General features: G+C 35.1%; 2 protein-coding genes across 7 annotated transcripts in view; one reads left to right on the top strand and one right to left on the bottom strand.

Moving 5' to 3' along the window:
• NF1 (neurofibromin 1) overlaps positions 1-20,410 on the bottom strand; it is a 249,204-nt gene that overhangs the window by 72,694 nt on the left and 156,100 nt on the right. The window lies entirely within an intron of this gene.
• On the top strand, positions 7,756-9,180 carry OMG (oligodendrocyte myelin glycoprotein; the record flags this gene model as incomplete). The annotated part of the gene is made up of 1 exon (XM_081272794.1): positions 7,756-9,180. Exon 1 carries the CDS (start codon positions 7,861-7,863, stop codon positions 9,178-9,180), a length of 1,320 nt encoding a protein of 439 aa, XP_081128920.1. The 5' UTR covers positions 7,756-7,860.

The raw sequence follows: 20,410 nt of genomic DNA, 5'->3' as shown, positions 1-20,410 counted from the left end.
GATCATTAACACTTTTTATCCAGCAAGCATTCTTCAAGCTACTTACTGTTCCTGAATAAGCACGATGTTTATCATCATATTGAATTGGTTCTCTTCTTTTCTAACTAAAAAGTTTTTTTATGTGTGTTTTTCTAACTTAGCATTTTTAGGGCTAATTTACCCAGCAGCTATCAGGAGTTGAAGAATTTCTTGCTATTCTTTGGAATTTTAAATATTTTGGTTATGGTAAATGATAAGATGTGTTTATCTTTAATCAAGTCTTTGATATACCTTGAATCATCATAACCCATAAATTTCACATACAAGGTAGTTAGTTACCTAAAGGGCTCTTTCCACATTTTTGTCCTTGTCAACACCTTCCTTCTTGACTGCTTAAAGGATGGGAAATATAGAAAAAGAAAAACTCTTTAGATAAAATAGGAGCTGATGACCAGATCAGAGTTTTGTTTGATTTCTTCAAATACTATAGGCAAGTTTTTTCTTTCGGTTCTTTGAACAACAGAAGAAAAGACTACTGACAGCAGCTGGGAAGTTTTGTTTTTTAAAAGAAATTCTCTGCTGGGAAAAACAATTCATGTTTACTGCATGCCATGTTCCCCTACTGAGGGCAGAGGAAACTAAATGGCCAAATAGTTGTAATCCTTGCTTACTTAGAAGGATGAAATGGAAGCTAATATGAGAAACACAGGAGAGACGAAAATGTTGGAACAAAGAAAAACTTCAGCAAAAGGTTAAAGAACTGGGATCCAGAAGAAAGAGTTTATTTCATAAAAACAGCAAAGGACAAGGCTCAAGGGAATAAAAGTAGACTGACTGTCATACCACATACCAGTGGTGCTCTTACCAGATCTGCAATAACCAGATTCAGAAACAAGCTAAAGACCATCTAATTCAATTCTTTTTTGTTTGTTAACTGCTGAGAAAACAGGACCAGGGAGAGCAACAGACCTGTTAGAAATAGTACCAAAAGCTGAGTTCGCTCCTGATCTAACATTCTTTCCCTCAATCTAGAACCAAAGAACACCCAATTTATTCACTAATATATAAACACACACGTGCACATATATATAAAACAAGTATTCTATTTGGTGATGGTGGAGGTTGTGGGGACACAATGACTCAGACAAGAGTAATCTGAAATTGTTGATATTATCTAATTCTAACCAAAAAGTAAAGTAGCAAAATACATGAGCACCAACATAATTAAAACACTATAGTTCTGGCATATGATTAAACAAACAGATCAATGGGGCAGAATCAAAAGCTCAGAAACAGACTTCAAATATCAACAGTGGGAAAAAGTGTTGGGACAATCAGACAAAACGGGAGCCACATTTCACACAAAATATGAAATTATTTTCGTAACAAGCAAATAAAGCTGAATTCCTTTATAATCTGGAGGTGGGACAACATTTTCCTAGCTGAGAATCAACTAAAAGCAATAAAAAGAAAAGAAAGATTTACATAAAACTTACAAAAGTCAAAAAATAAAAGCATTATTAAAAATACTAAAGAAAGGGCTGGGGATGTGGCTCAAGCGGTAGCGCGCTCGCCTGGCATGCGTGCGGCCCGGGTTCAATCCTCAGCACCACATACAAAACAAAGATGTTGTGTCCGCCGAAAACTAAAAAATAAATATTAAAATTGTCTCTATCTCTCTCTCCCTCTCTCTTTAAAAAAAAAAAGATGGAGAGATCTTCAAAATAATTATTAAGGTGGGAAAAAATGGGCTGGGATTGTGGTTCAGTGGCAGAGCTCTTGCCTAGCAAGTGTGAGGCACTGGGTTCAATTCTCAGCACCACATAAAAATAAATAAAATAAAGGTCCATCACAACTAAAAAAAAAAATATTAAAAAAAAAAGAAGAAACTAAGTTACATAACAGTGTATATGGTATGCAACCTTTCACATAAGGGGGGGATAAGAACATAAAATACACATACACATGTGTTTCTGTACATTTGTAAAAAGAAATACTGTTAAAAGACAACTAAAAGCTAATAAAAATAGTCACCAATAGGGGAAGGAAAGAAATAGGATGAAGCAGTCAGAGAAGCAAGATTTCTGTCAATATTTCTTGTTGCATAATTTTGACTTGAGTGATCCCTAAAAACCCAAACTGAAAAATAAATGAACCGATTATGATTTAAATGTGAGGTGTCCCCCAAAGGCAATGCAAGAAAACTTAGAAGTGAAATGGCTGGGTTATGAGAACTTTAACCCAATCAGAGAATTAATCCCCTGCTAAGGATTAACTATCCAGTGATAGCTGAAGGTAGGCAGGATGTGGTTGGAGAAGGGAGGTTCCCAGAGGTGTGCCTTTGAGGCATATATTTTGTATCTGGAAAGTGGAGTCTCTCTCTGGCTCCTGCTGTATTGTTTTGAGTCGTTCCCTCTGTCACACACTTCTGACCTGATGTTCTGCCTCACTTCAGGCCCTCAGGAATGGAGCCAGCCCTCTATGGATCTCTGAAACCATGAACCCAAAATAAACTTTTCCTCCTCTAATTGTTCTCGTCAGGTCTTTTGGTCACAGCATCGAAAAAGCTAACTAAAACACTAACTATATATCAAGTTGGTGATACAGAAATATAAAGAAAATAATTAGGGCTGTGTTTGTGGCTCAGTGGTAGAGTGCTCGCTTAGCATGCATGAGGCATTGGATTTGATCTTCAGCACCACATAAAAATAAAATAACAATATTGTGTCCACCTACAATTGAAAAATAAACATTAAAAAAGAAAGAAAATAATTATTTCAAGTTATATTAGAACACAAGAATTGAAGCTGGGCATGGTGGTACAGGCCTGTAAATCCCAGCAGCTCATGAGGCTGAGACTGGAGGATTTCAAATTTGAGGCCAGCCTCACCAACATTAGTGAGATCCTGTTTTAAAAAAAAGAAAATGACTGAAGATATAGCTTAGTGACAAATACCAAAACCAAAAACAATCCACAATTGCCTATATGCCATTAGTGAAATATATTCCAAGAATGCAGCTACAAAGAAATCTTTAACTTTATTCAATAGTTTGTAATCCAGTTATAGCAGTACTGGTATTATTTTAAAACTACTGTGGGATGATGATAATTAAGCAATTATGTTAATACTGTTAGGAATCATTTATAGGAAATACAGGAGGCAGAAGAACAAATTAAATCCTTCTAAAGAAGCAAACAGATTAATCCAGAATCAAGGACATCTAGAGAACTGGAGGGAAAAAAGGAGTGGGAAAATGGGTGAAGACACTGATGCACTTGGATTTTGATATGATAATTTCTATTTTGTCAGTCCTTCCATATTTTTTTGTTTTGTTTTTGGTACCAGGGATTGAACCCAGAAGCACTTAACCACTGAGTCACATCCCCAGCACGCCTCCCACCCCTTTTTTTAAAAATATTTTTTAGTCGTTATTGGATACAATACCTTTATTTTATTTATTTTTATGTGGTGCTGAGGATCGAACCCAGGGCCTTCCATGTGCTAGGCGAGCGCTCTACCACTGAGCCAAAACCCCAGCCTTCCCCAGCCCTTTTTTATATTTTATTTTGAGACAGGGTCTCATTAAGTTGCTTAGGGCTTGACAAATTGCTGAAGCTGGCCTCCAACTTATGATCCTCCTGCCTTAGCCTCCTAAACTGCTGGGATTACAGGTGTGCACCACCATGCCCAGCTTTTCCAGGCTTTTAAAATACTTCATTGAGTATTCTTGTTTTCAGAAAGAAGTTTAGTCAATATACCTAACTATATTATTGGTTAAGAACCCCTAATCCAAAAATCCAATGCTATATTCTTACTAGAAGTTTTGGATTTCAGAGATTTCAGATTTCAGCTTTTAAGATTAGGGATACTTAACTGGTAAAGTGTATGCACATATTAAAAAAATAAAACCCACACACAAAGAAACTCTGAAATCTGAAACACTTCTAGTCCCATGCGTTTCAGATAAGGGATATTCAATCAATCAAAACCAGATAGACCTCTGACTTTTGATTATTTCAGATCAACTTAAGAAATAAAGGAATACTGAAACTACTGATTAACATGAGCTAGCCATTTCCCAGCTGGTGGTCTTTCATATCTTTTGCCAAGTTGGGGTAATATATCCTAGTACACAGAAGAACAAAGAACATGTAAATTAATTTACTGCTTAATATAGAATAGTTGTCCACATAGATGTAATTTTTTACCTCAGCTGACTCTAAAAATGTAACTTATGTGTTTAAATAGTAATCTAAAATAAGCTGTTAAAAAACAATAAATACTATAAAGAACTACTCTACTTTCAATAATAGTAATATAGAATTATTTTATATCATGAGAATTTCTAAAAGTGTAAGAACATAACACACTGAAATGATCCCCCTTTTTCTTTGAGAATTTCATAGAAATCTCTGAATAAAATGAAACAATAAAGCATGTCCCCAAAGTTGAAATAACACACTGTCACAACCATTGCATTAAAAGTTTATATTATATGCAGTGAAACCTAATAATCCTGATACAGACTAAACCTAAATTCATTTGAATCTATTAGTTAATGACACAACATTTCCTTCTTTCAAATGCAAGTACTAGCGAATGGGAGTGGTTAACTCTACTTCCACAGTGATGTAAAATTAAAATGGATAAATTTAAGTGTTTAATGAATTGACCCTTAGTAACATACCTTGCAATGTTATAGTGTATCTACAAACTGAGAGAATTTTAAATGTCAAAAAGCAACCCATTCTCTATTTCCACAACAATATTGCTGTATGTAGTATTTTTAACACATTTTCTCCCAGTACTGGAGATTGAACCCAGTGAGTATAGCCCTAAATCCTTTTTTAAAAACAATTTTATTTTGACACAGGGTCTTGTTTAGTTGATCAGACTGGCTTAGAATTTATGATCCTTTTGCCTCAGTATCTTCAATCACTGGGATTACAGAGACATGTGCCACTGTGCCTGGCGACCGGGGATTGAACTCAGGGGGCACTCAACCACTGTGCCACATCCCCAGCCCTACTGTATATTTTATTTAGAGACAGGGTCTCACTGAGTTGCTTAGCAGCTCACTGTTGTTGAGGCTGGATTTGAACTTTCGATCCTCCTGCCTCAGCCACGTTAGCAGCTGGGATTACAGGGTTGTGCCACCATGCCTGGTCAAACCTGTTCATTTTTAAATACTATGACTGATGACTGGTTTCCGAAATCCATAGAAAGAATCTAGGGTCCAAATGAACCCTCAAAATAAAGTGAAAATAAAGCACCTAATCAATAATAAATTTCTGATGTTGCAGATTAAAATGTAGATACATTTTTAGAAACATTAATTTTATATTAATGTTTATACTTCTAGAGTATAGTCTCTTTTCTAAGAAAATAAGCTACAAACTGGGCATAATAGCATATGTCTATAATCTCAGTGACTTGGGAGGCTGAGGCAGGAGGATCATAAGTTCAAGGCCAATCTAAGCAACTAGGCCAGACCCTATCTCAAAATAATTTTTAATTAATTAATTTTTAATATTTGTTGGTTTTCAAATGATGAGAATTTGGCAATGAATATACCATAACTTGCTTTCTTTTCTAAGATAAACTGGACATCCTGGAAATCAGATTTGATTAGATTTCAAATTTAGATTATTATACAATCAATCCACTAAGGGATGGAGTAAAAGCTTTCTTAAATCTAATCTCATTTTATAACATTCATGTGTTTTCTTTTTCACATACGTCATGTAATTTTAAATTTAAAACTGTCTCAGAAAGATAAAATATAAAGTCTTAATAAATCTTCTGAAATTTATACTATTATTATTATTATTATTAATTTTATATCAGAGATTGAACCCAGAAGTACTTAACCACTGATCCACATCCCCAGTCCTTTTTATATTTTTATTTTTTAGACAGGGTCTTGCTAAGTTGCTGAAGCTGGTTTTGAACTTGCAATCCTCCTGCCTCGGCCTCCTGGGCTACTGGAATTACAGGCGTGTATCACTATGTCTGGCAACACTTTTATTTCTAAAACATAAAACTAAATGAATGATCATTCACATAGCACCAAAAATATCTCTGGAGAAAACAACACTTATATTTACTTACTATCCACAGTAAGTTTCATGAAGAAAAATATTTAACCCCAAATACACAAAATAGAAAACATTTATTTTTATCATGGGAAATGAAAATTAAAAGCAGAAGGTGTTCATTTTAAGTGCAGCCTACTCTAGGTTTGATTCCCAGCACTGCAAAATAAAAAGCAAAAATAAAATGCCTTGTGTGTATCTTGGGTCAAATGATCCTTTGTATCAGAAAAATAAAGATAAATAATCCTAATTAATTACTTCTGTACCTCCTTAAAAGAGAAGTTGAAACATTTAAGTGGTTGATAAATATGAAAAGCTGATTAAATATAATAATCACCACACTATATCATGATATCTTAAAAGGTAACATGACAGTTTTATCATTTTAGAAAAGAACACAAAAATGGAGAAATAAAAAAGAGTTAAATCAGTATCTTAGAAATCCATTTACAAGGAAGGTCAAATCTATTTTCCACATTTTTCAATATGTAAAAAGAAAGTAGAGGCATTAAAAAGAAGCACAGTTGAATGTTAATAAGGAAGCTGCTAAAATGTGAAGCCCAAGCTCCACAGATAAATACACAGAAAGGAGGAAAGGCCAGCTCTAATTTACATGAGGTATTCCAATCTATAGCAAATCTGAGATACATAAGTATGCTCAATGCTATAAATTTTTTAAAAAATTTTTGTCCATTTTGTTGCGTGTGCACCTCTTGAAATAAATTTGAGTCAGCACCAATGACAGCTCTGCAGTCCTCCTATGTGGTACTGATCAGGTGGTTGCAGAGCTTCAGCTCACAGCAACACAATGCAGCTGAGCAGGCAAGCACAGCCCACAGCCAGAAACGGTTCCACTCTCCAGAACAAGACGACCTTTAAGCTTCAAGTGTCCCGGAGAAAACGAGATGCTGATGTTGAAGACGACACTATGGTAAGCTGTTATTTAAATCAGTAAGAGATGGACTTCAGAATTTTTTTCCTTTTTCTTTTTTAAGAAAAAGTCAACATTAGGATTGAATATATATTCAATAGCAAGTGCATGCACGGGGATTTGCTGCAGTATCAGTTGAGGGTTGTCTTTTTAATATGCATTCACTTTGTAAATATACATGTTTTTTCCTATAGAATTGGTACTGAAATACACAGGGAAAAAAAACCCACACACTTTACAAAATGTGAGGTATGGTGTTGGTCTGGATTTTTCAAGTGCCTTGAAATGTTTTTACAAGGATATTTATCCTTAAAAAAATGAAATTTCAAAAATTGTTTAATATCTAAATAAAATCTCATCGTACACACACACATTGATTCTTACATTACTGCAGAGATTAAAAAACAAAACAACCCAAAAAACCGACACGACAGCCATTTTTTCTCATCTGAATAAGAAAGCATATTATCAAACACAGTAATAGCTTAAGACTTCAACTCTATTTGCAGATAATGCTATTTATCATATTAAGACTTTGAGAAGATGAATATGAAAAAAGAATGGTAAAAGGAGAGAGAAAATAAAGAAGAAAATGCAGGAAAGAGTGTGTTTGTGGTGGTGGTGGGGGGGGGGGGGAGTCTCTCTCAACCAACATAGCCCCAATTGAAGGATTAGGCATTTGGACTATAAATGAAGGGCAGCTTTGTTAGTTTAATCACTGGAACAATTATAAAAAGACTCAACAACAAGGAGGTTTATTGAAAATTTTGCCTAATGCTAACTGACCCATGCAGATGCCTAAATTGTATTTGCATATTAAAAGAAGGGTGTATCTGTTTGTTTCCAGGCTTTGATGGAATATCAGATATTGAAAATGTCTCCCTGCCTGTTCATCCTCCTGTTTCTCACACCTGGTATTTTATGCATTTGTCCTCTCCAATGTATATGTACAGAGAGACACAGGCATGTGGACTGTTCAGGCAGAAACTTGACTACATTACCATCCGGACTCCAAGAGAACATTATACATTTAAACCTGTCTTATAACCACTTTACTGATCTGCATAACCAGTTAACCCAATATACCAATCTGAGGACACTGGACATTTCAAACAACAGGCTTGAAAGCCTGCCTGCTCAGTTACCTCGGTCTCTCTGGAACATGTCTGCTGCTAACAACAATATTAAACTTCTTGACAAATCTGATACTGCTTATCAGTGGAACCTTAAATATCTGGATGTTTCTAAGAACATGCTGGAAAAGGTTGTCCTCATTAAAAATACATTAAGAAGTCTTGAGGTCCTCAACCTCAGCAGTAATAAACTTTGGACAGTTCCAACCAACATGCCCTCTAAACTACATATTGTGGACCTGTCTAATAATTCCTTGACACAAATCCTTCCAGGAACATTAATAAACCTGACAAACCTCACACATCTTTACCTGCACAACAATAAGTTCACATTCATTCCAGATCAATCTTTTGACCAACTCTTGCAGCTGCAAGAAATAACCCTTCACAATAACAGGTGGTCATGTGACCATAAACAAAACATTACTTACTTACTTAAGTGGATGATGGAAACAAAAGCTCATGTGATAGGAACTCCTTGTTCTAACCAGATATCATCCTTGAAGGAACATAACATATATCCCACACCTTCTGGATTTACCTCAAGTTTATTCACTGTAAGTGGGATGCAAACAGTGGACACCATTAATTCTCTGAGTATGGTAACTCAACCCAAAGTGACCAAAATACCCAAATATCGAACAAAGGAAACAACGTTTGGTGTCACATTAAGCAAAGACACCACCTTTACTAGCGCTGATAAGGCTTTGGTGCCCTATCCAGAAGATACATCTACAGAAACCATCAATTCACATGAAGCAGCAGCTGCAACTCTAACTATTCATCTCCAAGATGGAATGGTTACAAACACAAGCCTCACTAGCTCAGCAAAATCATCCCCAACACCTATGACCCTAAGTATCACTAGTGGCATGCCAAAAAATTTCTCAGAAATGCCTCAACAAAGCACAACCCTTAACTTACGGAGGGAAGAAACAACTGCAAATGTAAAGACTCGCTTACCTTCTGTGGCATGTGCTTGGGAAGTAAATGTTTCATTTCTCTTAATGCTCAATGCTATGGTCATGCTGGCTGGCTGAGGGTTGGCATTTTCTTAAAATTAATGAAAACCTCCACCCTGATGTACAGTTGGGAAAATATGCCCCTACCTAACTAGTGATTCAAGCTATGTTAAGTATTCAAGAAAGCCAGTCTTACATTTCTGACTCTGATGTAAATGAGTAACTTGTCTTAAATAAAAGAAGTGCACAATGTCTTGGTACTTGCTGCTACTTTTCTGTCTTAAGTAAAACTAATGAATTTTTTTTAATGAAATGTTTTCTTTTTAAGGCTTCAATTTATTGCACAAAATATAAAGCATCTAAACTTTAATATGTATTTTATGTATGTTTACACTGTCAAACATCTGGGAAAAAAATAAAAGGTCTATGCTTATAACTGTGTCATTTAGCTTTCTAGTCATGTAAACTTTGGTAGAATCAAAAAGCCTAATCATTTTTGTTCTCAGGAACCTTGGTAAAGCCTTTAAGGTGAATTGAACTAAGGATTCTGCCACTAAAGTATGAACAGTTAAGCCACAACATTATTTTACACACAAGCCATAATTGTATTAAACCTAAATGATGTCCTGCTTCTGAGGAACTCCTGGCTACTTTACAGATTATATAATGAACAAAAGCTCTTCAAAAGGCTAGAAGACACTAGGCTTTGCATTTTAATAAGGAAAATTTAACTTTGTTCTTGCATTTAAGCATTAAAAACACAATATAATGAAGAGTTTTAGTTTAAGGACATATAAAGGAGTAGTTTAAGTACATATTTAACAGAACATTTACAAAAAAACTTAATATTCACAAAATTAAATCCTACTACTATTGCAAGAGTGCAAAACTTGGACCATTCCGCAGGAGGGACGGGGAAGAAGAAGAAGAAGGGGAAAAGGGGTGGAATTCTCTGGTGCTATAACCAAGTAATAAACACAATAAAGCCATAGACTGAGGTCTAGGGCTGGACATGGGACGGATTTCACACTCTAATCACACTGCGTTGGGACTCCATTTAGAAAAAATTGAGAATTTTCTACAAATACAAAAATAAGTTATCTTATGAATTGGTGACAAACACAAGAAATAGCCAAGAATGAGCAAAAGAAGCCCTGAAAGAAGGACAGATTAAAATGCAAGATAGCATAACTGAAATGAATAAGCTTCAAATGAGGTATTTAATTTGTGAAACATAAGGAAGAATCTAATTTCAAGCATTCCTAGAGTTGGATTGAGAGTACAAAAAGAAGTTTTTAAGCTTCTTCCTAAAAAGTTTTAAAATTCAGATAGTATTCTCTCCTGGTTTAAGAACATTTCTATTCATAGATAAAGAAAAGTAATAACATTCTAATGTATCCATGCACCGCTCTTCTTCCTCTCCTTTTCAAGGAGAAACTTCATGGAAAAATTAGTTAAGCTTCAATAGAACAACTCGTCCCTCATACTACCTAGGACAGTGGCTCTTGAATTATTCTGCCCTATTACCTTAACTGGCTTATCATATTAAGGAGTCTCACCATGAAGACAGGGGCAAGTTATTTGAACAAGTCCCCCAAATTGTTAAAATATATTACCTTTTCAAATGGGTATGCTGTCATTTCTGTCTTCCAAACACGGATCTAGTACTTTCACTATGCATGGCAGAGGCTAATTACTTAGATAATCCCTACTCTACCACAACATGTCTTGTTTAAAAAAAGCATGCACTATATTCCACAGGAAGTGGGTTTCTTAGAAGTTACTGTTCTTTATTCTGAGGGCGTCAAGGGCTCAATGTTGTCATAGAATTCCTATAGAGAAAAGTAGTAGGAAGTAAAATTATGGACTATAGTATCAGGATTACCTATGGATTATGTCAATCCTACTAATATGTGTATAAAATGTGGAAGAAAAACTTGGTAAATTTACAAATACCATATATGTCAACTATTCAGACTCTGTGACCTTAGGAAGAAGTATAATCCAGTCTTAAAGAAATTAGATAAAACTTTTCCCTAAGAAAATTAGACACTCATCATCAATGAGAGGGCTCATTATTTGCCCCTATGTACTGTATTACTGGACTCCATAAACATTTCAAAATGCATTAGTTTTCTCATGCCTTAAGCTCATGAGACATACAGATATATGTATGTATATGTCAATATATATGACTTATGATTGTTCAACTTAGATTTTTCAACTTTACAAAAGTGTGATAATGTACCCATACCAATCATTCTGCTTTTCACAATCAGTACAGTATTCAATAAATTACATGAGACATTCATAACTTTATTATAAAATAGGTTTTGTTTGATGATTCTGCCCAACTTTAAGTGAATGCAAGCATTCTATACACATTGAAAGTTAGGCTAACGTTATTATGTTCGGTAGATTAAATGCACTAAATACATTTGTGTGTGTATGTGTGTGTGTGTGTGTGTGTGTGTGTGTGTGTATTTTACTGGGAATTGAACCCAGGGCCCTATACATACAAGGCAAGCACTCTACAAACAAAGCTATAAACCCAGTCCCTAAATGCATTTTTGACTTGTGATATTTTCAACTTACAAAGAGTTTTCTGGAACCTAATCCCACAGTAAGTTGAATTGTTATGTATAAATATACATATATCTCCACTCACCTATCCCTGAAATGTGGTTCTATTTCATAAGCCACTGCCAACTTCTGGCTATACTACTAACAAATTACTTTACTGCTCTAAGTCAGTTTCCTCATCTATAAAATGGGCTAACATAACATAGTGGTTTCTTTCTCAGTATTAAATGGCATCATTCACACCACCCAATATGTGCTGTTCAATAATTTTTCATAATGAGGATATGAAGCAACAACAAATTCCTTTAAATGACATTAAAAATGTAAAAATGTCAGAATCAACCTAAAATCTTTTATAGTCATTCCTTATAAAATATATTTTAAAAACTAGATAAGAAATGCAAACATGCATTTGCAAACCACCAGCCAATGTTATGCTGGTGAAGAGTAAAGTTTTGGTTTTGTTTTTAAATGGAGAAAATAAGATTTGTTATTAGTTATATTAATTATATTAAAATAAAATTAGTTATTAGTTATATGGACCTTGTTACACATAAATATCCATTTTGGTACAAATGGCACAGTACAAGAGCATCATGAGATTCCCCCAACCCCTAAAGAAGACAAGCAACAGCAAATCTCAGCTATGTTACTAAAAGTAAATTATTATTTTTTTTTAAAGAGAGAGAGAGAGAGAGAGAGAGAGAGAGAGAGAGAGAGAGAGAGAATTTTAATATTTATTTTTCAGTTTACGGCGGACACAACATCTTTGTTTTGTATGTGGTGCTGAGGATTGAACCCGGGCCGCACGCATGCCAGGTGAGCGCACTACCGCTTGAGCCACATCCCCAGCCCAATTATTTTTTAATTATTATTATTTTTTGGGGGAGGTGCTGGGGATTGAACCCAGGGACTCGTGCATGCAAGGCAAGCCCTCTGCCCCTGGGGTGTAACTCAGTGGTAGAGGGCTTGCCTAGCACATGAGGCATTGGGTTTGATCCTCAGTACCAAATAAAAATAAATAAAATATATTGTGTCCATCTGAGAGAGAGAGAGAGAGAATATGAGAATATAAATTATTGATGACCACTAATTGAAGTCTTTTTTTTTAATATTTTTAGTTGTAGATGAACACAATGCCTTTATTTATTTATTTATTTGGTACTAAGGATCAAACCCAGTGCCTCACATGTGCTAGGCAAGCACTCTACCACTCAGTTACAACCCCAGCTCCACTACTGGCAATCTTTTTTAACATTATTTGGTTAATTCCAGGAAAAAACAGAAGCAACAGATAAAACTGTAAGATAATAAGAAACTAGATCATTATTGACAAGTGAAATAATTATCCAAGAGATTCCTCAGAATCTCTTTAAATAACTAATGACAAAATAAATAAGGAAATACTTACAGTTTCCTTTTGTGCTGGCAAAAAATTAGAAAATTATGAGAAAACATATAATGCTGCCAGGAGTGGTGGTGCACACCTGTAATCCCCATGGCTGAGGCAGAAGGAGTCAAAGTCAGCCTCAGCAACTTAACAAGGCCCTAAGCAATTCAATGAGGCTTTAAGCAGCTCACTGAGACCCTGTCTCTAAATAAAATATAAAAAAGGGCTGAGGGGCTGGGGATGTGGCTCAAGGGGTAGCGCGCTCGCTTGGCATGCGTGCAGCCCGGGTTCGATCCTCAGCACCACATACAAACAAAGATGTTGTGCCCGCCGAAAACTAAAAAAAATAAAATTTTTTCTCTCTCTCTTAAAAAAAAAAAAAAAAAAAAAAAAGGCTGAGGATGTGGCTCAATGATTAAGCATGCCTGGATCTGATCCCAGGTACAAAGAGAGAGAGAGAGAGAGAATGAATGAATAAGAATATACAATGCCAAGAAACAACATTCACATGAAATATGCAGAAATATGCAGGACCTAATGGGAAAAAGCTGGAAAACATTACTGAGAGATCTGTATCTAGCCTTGATTAAAATGGTAAACTAAAGATTCTTCACTCATTCAATCATTCTCTCTTCACCCCCACCCCCTGCCCCCTGTACTAGGGATTGAACCCAGGGCTCTCTACCATTAAGTCACAATCCCAGCCCTTTTTACTTACAGAAAGGGCCTCTCTAAATTGCTGAAGCAGGGCTGGAACTCAGTCTCCTCCTGCCTCAGTCTCCCAAGTCGTAGGGATTATAGGCATGCACTACCGCATGCCACTCTCCATTCTTTCCACTCAATCAAATATTTAGTTGGTACCTGGAGCATAACCAAGGCTAAATATAGAAGACACATCTTGACTGGATATTGTAAAGCTGCAACTATTTCCAACAATCTATGGATTAAATCAATTCTGACAAATATTACAATGAGAATATTTTGGGAAATAAAATATATAAGATTGTTTGGAGAAATACATAAGAAAGAACAGAAAAAGGAAGAAAGAGAGAGGATCTTAGCCTTTCCTAAGAGGAAAACATGCATCAACTACCATAATTAATACAGAGGGTAATAACATAAAAATAGGAAGGGTTTGAGGCTGTAGCTCAGTGCTTGCACAATGCCCTGGGCTTGATCTCCAGTATCACCAAAAAACAAAATCAAAAATGACAACAAAAACACAATACAGAAATGATAACACAATCAGAACACAGTACACATAAGAACTCAATATATGGTAAAGCTTTGCTCATTAGTTATACAATACCAGCAAATTAGCTCTGTCCCTAGTTCTCAAATTTGGTTAAATTTAGAAAGAACAAAATCAGAAAAAATAAAAGGAAAAGGAAAGCGTCAATAAATAACTGCTGACAAAAACTCAAAAATAGTCCAACTGAATGCTCGATTCATGTGATCCACAAACACAGTGGACTATAAAAGATAATATTAACAAGGAAATCATAAAATTAAAATAATTTTAAAATATTTGTAAATCTGAGTGGAAGGCTTTTTTGGTTTTTAATTAGACAAAGAAAAAAAATTCACAAATCAGCAAAATATTTATAAAAAGCCTTCAAATTTCTTTATGCTTTAACAACAAACCTGATAAAAAATATTCAAATAGAGTACCATAAAGGAGATTATTAATGAGGAGTTTATGAAATGGGTAAGAATATTAAGATTTACAAGGGATAAATGGACACAAATAGGATGTTTACAAGACAGGGCACTGGGGGGTTAATAACTATTATGGGAATACAACTGACCAATCCAACTAAGAAACAATAAAAATGTGATGCCATTTCCTACTATTAAAACAACAAGCAATTTTTTTAAAGTAATAAAACGCTAAATTACAGATGGTATAATGAAATGGTCACATTCACATCCTGGTACAATTCTTTTGAGAGCAATCTATCAAATTAGTCACAACCCCAAATTCTAGTAAAACCACTGCTTTCTTGCTTACTTGCATACACGCTCTGCCTTAGTGCTGGGGACTGAACCCAGGGTCTTGCACATGATAGGCACGAACTCCACTACTGGAATTGAGCTATATCTCCAGTCCAACACATATTAGAATTTCTAACAGCAAGGAAAATAGAAACAGTGCCACATATTAACCATCAGGAAACTAAGTAAATGTCAACACTCTAACCTAAATATTATGTGACCAATAATAATAAGTTATTTTTTAAAGATTGAAATGTGGAAAATGCAAATATTAGATAAGCAAAAATTACACGCTATAAACACGCAAGCTATATAACTTTATGAAAACAATAAAAGAAGCTAAGCACCACAGTACATGCCTGTAATTCCAGCTACTCAAGCAACTGAGGAAGGAGAATGGCAAGCTCAGCAACTTAAGCCTCAGCAATATACTGAGATCCTGCCTCAAAATCAAAAAACAAAAAGAGCCAGGAGTGGTGGTGCATGCCTATAATCCCAGGGACTTAGGAGGCTAAGACTGGAGGATCACAAGTTCAAGGTCAGCCTCAACCTTAGTGAGATCCTGACTCAAAAGAAAAAATGAAAAAGGCTGGGGATGTACCTCAATGGAGGTTTGACTTGGTGTGTCTGTCTTTAACCCAGGATGCACCTCTGGGTTAAATCCCCAGTACCAAAATAAATAAATAAAACGAGCATTAAAATGGACTATTTTCCAATTTTGAATTTGTGATAGAGCACACCTAGAATCAATGTCGGTGGAGGAAGAAAAAAGAAAAAAACTAGAAGAAATATAACCAGGGAGGTAGGGGGAAAGTGTTGGAGAGTGACATTGGCCAAATTATATTGTTATACAGTCTGCATGTATGTATGAATATGTAACAATAAATCCCACCATTATGTACAACTATAATGTACTAATAAAAATGAGGAAAAATAAAAAATATATATACCAAAAAGGAAATATAGTATATTAAGTATGTCTTATTACCTGCCTTGTCCTGGAAAAATGGAATGGATCTAAGAAAAATAACTATTGGAGAATCTGTCCAAGGGATCTAGGATGAGTAGGAAAACGAGAGAAATGCAAAGAGGCTAGATAATGTGTGAACAGGTAGGTATGGTCAAACAACTAGAAGTTTGAAGACGAGAAATACAAAGAGTCACTAAAAAAAAAATCAGAAATACAAAGGCACAAAAAAAATTCTTCAAAGCACACACATACTATATTAGCTTAATTTAGCTCTACATGGCCAATTGCAGGCAGGAATCCTTCCCCAACAAATCTTAGCAGACAAGTTCTTATAAACAGCAACAAACCAAATCTTCAATAATTTTCCCTATCTCAGATGATGGCTTACTTTATGACCAGACCCTAGCTTCCTTTAATGATACTATTTTAATGTTTTTTAAATACCAGTCCCCGCACATTCTATAGTTCAAAAAAACAAAACTTATTTCTATCTATCAATTTACCATGCTCTCCCTTGCCACCAGGCTTTCTGAGATTCTGCACGTCCTATGTGCTATACTCTTTTCCCTCTTCTTACCAATATTTATCATTTTAATTTTAGCTTATCTATCGCTCCCTCCCAAGTTTCTTTTTTTGACCGGCTTTATCTGAGCCTATAAATAAAAACAGAATGAAAAAACATAAATCAAAGATGTGACTAGTAGACTTAACAATAACCTAATGAAGACAGACCAAGTCAAACCTCCAAGTCTTATTCTAGGGTCAGTTTTAGCATCAAAGTCCTGAGAAAGAGAGTAAATAAAAGAATGAGGTAGGCTACTATTTGTCAAATAAGAAGCCATGAGCAGTGGAGAGTTATGCTTGAAACAATCTCAATAATTAATAATTAATAATTATTAAGCCTGATGACTTGTGAACAATTCAGTGCCGTAAACTGTCCAAGGGAAGTCAGTCAGGGAAGTAAAAACATATTACTTCAATGTGTTAATAATGTGTTAAGCAGGTTAGTTTGTTTCACACTTTGAAAACTGTGACAAATGAGGTTTTTAAGAAGCTCAACTTTAAAACATGCCATTTTGGTTCAACAGCCCCCAGTCCATTAAATATATTTAAGAACTAAGGGAGATACATAGGATAAATACACCCATTTATCCCTACTTAGAATTCCTGGCCTGAGATTCTGAATTTACTCAAAGTTACTGATGAGCTTGAAGTATGAAAATGAAACACACATATTGCTTGGTTCTTGTCTGTTCAAAATACATTCTAAACACAAAGAGCATTGTGGTTTAATAGAAACAACATGACAAAAAGTTTTATAGGCGCGGTGGCACATAACTTTAATCCCAACAGCTCCAGAAACTGAGACAGGAAGATCCCAAGTTCAAAGCCAGCCTCAGCAATAGCGAGGCACTAAGCAACTCAGTGAGACCCTGTCTATAAATAAAATATAAAATAGGGCTGGGGATGTGGCTCAGTGGTTGAGTGGCCCTGAGTTCAATCCCCAGTACCAAAAAAAGCACTTTATAACCTATATTCTGTGTTATAATCTCATAAGTGACTGTGTCTTTTGATTAACACACACACACACACACACACACGTATATATATATTTAAAAATGTATGCCACAGTGTTTTAAGAAGTAGATTAAATCATATAAAAATTTGTTCTAATTAGTTATACATGATAGTAGAATTCATTTTGACACAACAGAAGTAGAATATAATTTCTCATTCTTCTGGTGGTACATGATGCAGAATCACACAGGTCATGTAGTCATATGTACATAGGGTAATGATGTCATATTCGTTCTACTATTGCTCCATAAACATTTTAATGATTACTACTGCTCCCTGTATAAGAGATTCTTGGATAATTAACAAGAGTAGGAACAAAAATGACTGAACCAGGGCTGGGAAAATAAATAAATAAAACAAAGGTATTGTATTGTGTCCATCTACAATTAATATATATATTTTTAAATGACTGAACCCATATGGTACAATTTCCCATGTATCTGCCCTCTTGAGTTGTGCTTCAAATAACTGGCTTTTTATTTAAAAGATCTGTTATTTATTTACCCCATGACAAATATGATTTGTTAACAATAAAAAATAAGATATTTGAATATTTGCATGAATATTACAAGGCCAAGGATCAATTAATCTGATGAAATACTCATACCAGGAAACATAGCTTTTCCACTTTGTGTACTCTGGTTGCCCATAGTCACATTACAGTTTAAACAAACTGAGTGAACTCTGAGACTGAGGGAGTTTAAACGTCTGTTAAATGCTTGCCTTGACAGAAAAGAAACAAAGATTTAATGGCTTTTCATCAAGAAAGAAAGGGGAAAAAACCCCAAAAGCATGTAAGGGGGAAAAGGATGCCATATACCATAGTAACCACTGAAAAAGCCCTCAATTGCTAACCAAAGCCTCAGCTACCATTATCACATCTGAGATGTTATATAGTATTAAGAGTATCTGGCACATAGCCACAGGCATCTACCCGTTTTATTACTTAGACTTTATCTATTCTGTTGTATTTCCTCATACCAATGACAAATAAAGAAAGCAAATAACTGTTTAAAAATAATTTCACCTATTTTATAGGATATTTCAACAAGTATGGCTTTTCTACTATGATCACATCAGATCCCTCTTGCTTAATGTCATACTTTCATGAAATACTATGAGTCTTTTGTTCTGACTGTAAATTCTGTAAGAAAGCTGCAGATTATTAGATATAAACTTAGAGACATTTGAAAGCCCAAGTTTCTGTAAGACATATCCAAATTAATTGAAAGTTTGGGGATGTGACTCAATGGTAGAGTACTTGTTTAATGTGTGTGAGCCTTGGGTTCAATTCCCAGTACCACAAAACAAAAAAGTTACATTAAATCAAAAGAATCAAGGAGTCACTTGAAACTAGTAAAATATCTATATTCATGTATTAACTATAAGATGACTGTAAATTGACTTTAACTTTGAACATAAATAATAATACTCCTTAACTGCTTACTAGTTTGTCAAAGAAATCAAGGTGACTAGTCTTATTTTTATTTCAATAATATCAGCATTACTGAAAATGTTCTGGGGCCTTTTTCAAATACCACTCAGAACCAGTTTGTAATTACACCAAGAAAAACCCCTCATTTTAAGCAGGGTATGGTGGTGCATGCCTGTAATCCCAGCAACTATCAAGGCTGAGGCAGGAAGATCACAAATTTGAAGCCAGCTTCAGCAATTTAGCAAGACCTTGTTTCAAAATTTAAAAAGGCTGGGGATGTAGCTCAGTGGTAGAGAGTCTTATCAATTCCCTACAATACTGCATAAAACCAAAACAAAACAAAAATCTTCCACATGAAAACCAAACCAAAACAAAACAAAGAAACAGTATTACTAAACTTGGTGTTTTGTTTACCAAAATGCTTTCAACTTTGAAAATTTTCTTACCACATTCTAAAATAATGTGCTTCAGACTTTGGCAGCACTTCCAAAACATTATTTCTCTAAAATGATGTACTGAAAGATAGCATGGTTTGAAGTAAGTATATCGCCTCCACCTGTGACTATTCTGTAGGGAATAACATTCATTTGGATGTATTTATTCTTTATTTTAATATTTAATTTTTTTAGTTGCAGTTGGACATAACAACTTTATTTATTCATTCATTCATTCATTCATTTATTTTTATGTGGTGCTGAGGATTGAACCTAGGGCCTTGCACATACTAGGCTAGCTCTCTACTGCTGAGCCACAACCCCAGCCCGGATGTATTTATTCTTACATGCTTGTTTTAGAAGTTTTCTAGATGTTCAAAATAATCAAGTCTTGCAGATACCTCTCAGGATTATTTTCTTTCAAGGATTACATACTTACCTAAAAGAGGTGAACCACAGTTGGTTCAAAAAAATAACTGTTTTGGGGAGTGGTGGTGCATGCCTGTAACCCTGGCAGCTCCAGAGGCAACAGGTAGATCCCAAATTGAAAGCCAGCCCCAGCAACAGTGAAGCGCTAAGCAACTCAGTGAAACCCTGTCTCTAAATAAAATACAAAATTGGGCTGGGGATGTGGCTCAGTGGTTGAGTACCCCTGAGTTCAATCCCCAGCTCTATTTTTATAAAGCAGTAGATGAACTGCAATCACTAACCATCTTTTTTCGTATGTGTCCAGTCATAACCCTCGATTCTTCAGTATGTAACAAACACTAAATCATCTTTGTTTAACAAAGTGAAGCCTTGTTTCATTAACACCCAAAGCTACTGTAAGTCTGTAAACCAAGAATCACAGAAAACAAAGCCATTCAATAAATCTTTTGGCTCAATTCTAATCACTAGAATGAAATCCAGTATCCTTTATTCAA

This window comes from Spermophilus citellus, assembly GCF_964194105.1.
Source record: "Spermophilus citellus genome assembly, chromosome: 17".
NCBI classification, from domain to species: domain Eukaryota; kingdom Metazoa; phylum Chordata; class Mammalia; order Rodentia; family Sciuridae; genus Spermophilus; species Spermophilus citellus.
Note: the sequence above shows the minus strand (reverse complement) of the source record. Positions and strands in the feature narration are given on the sequence as shown.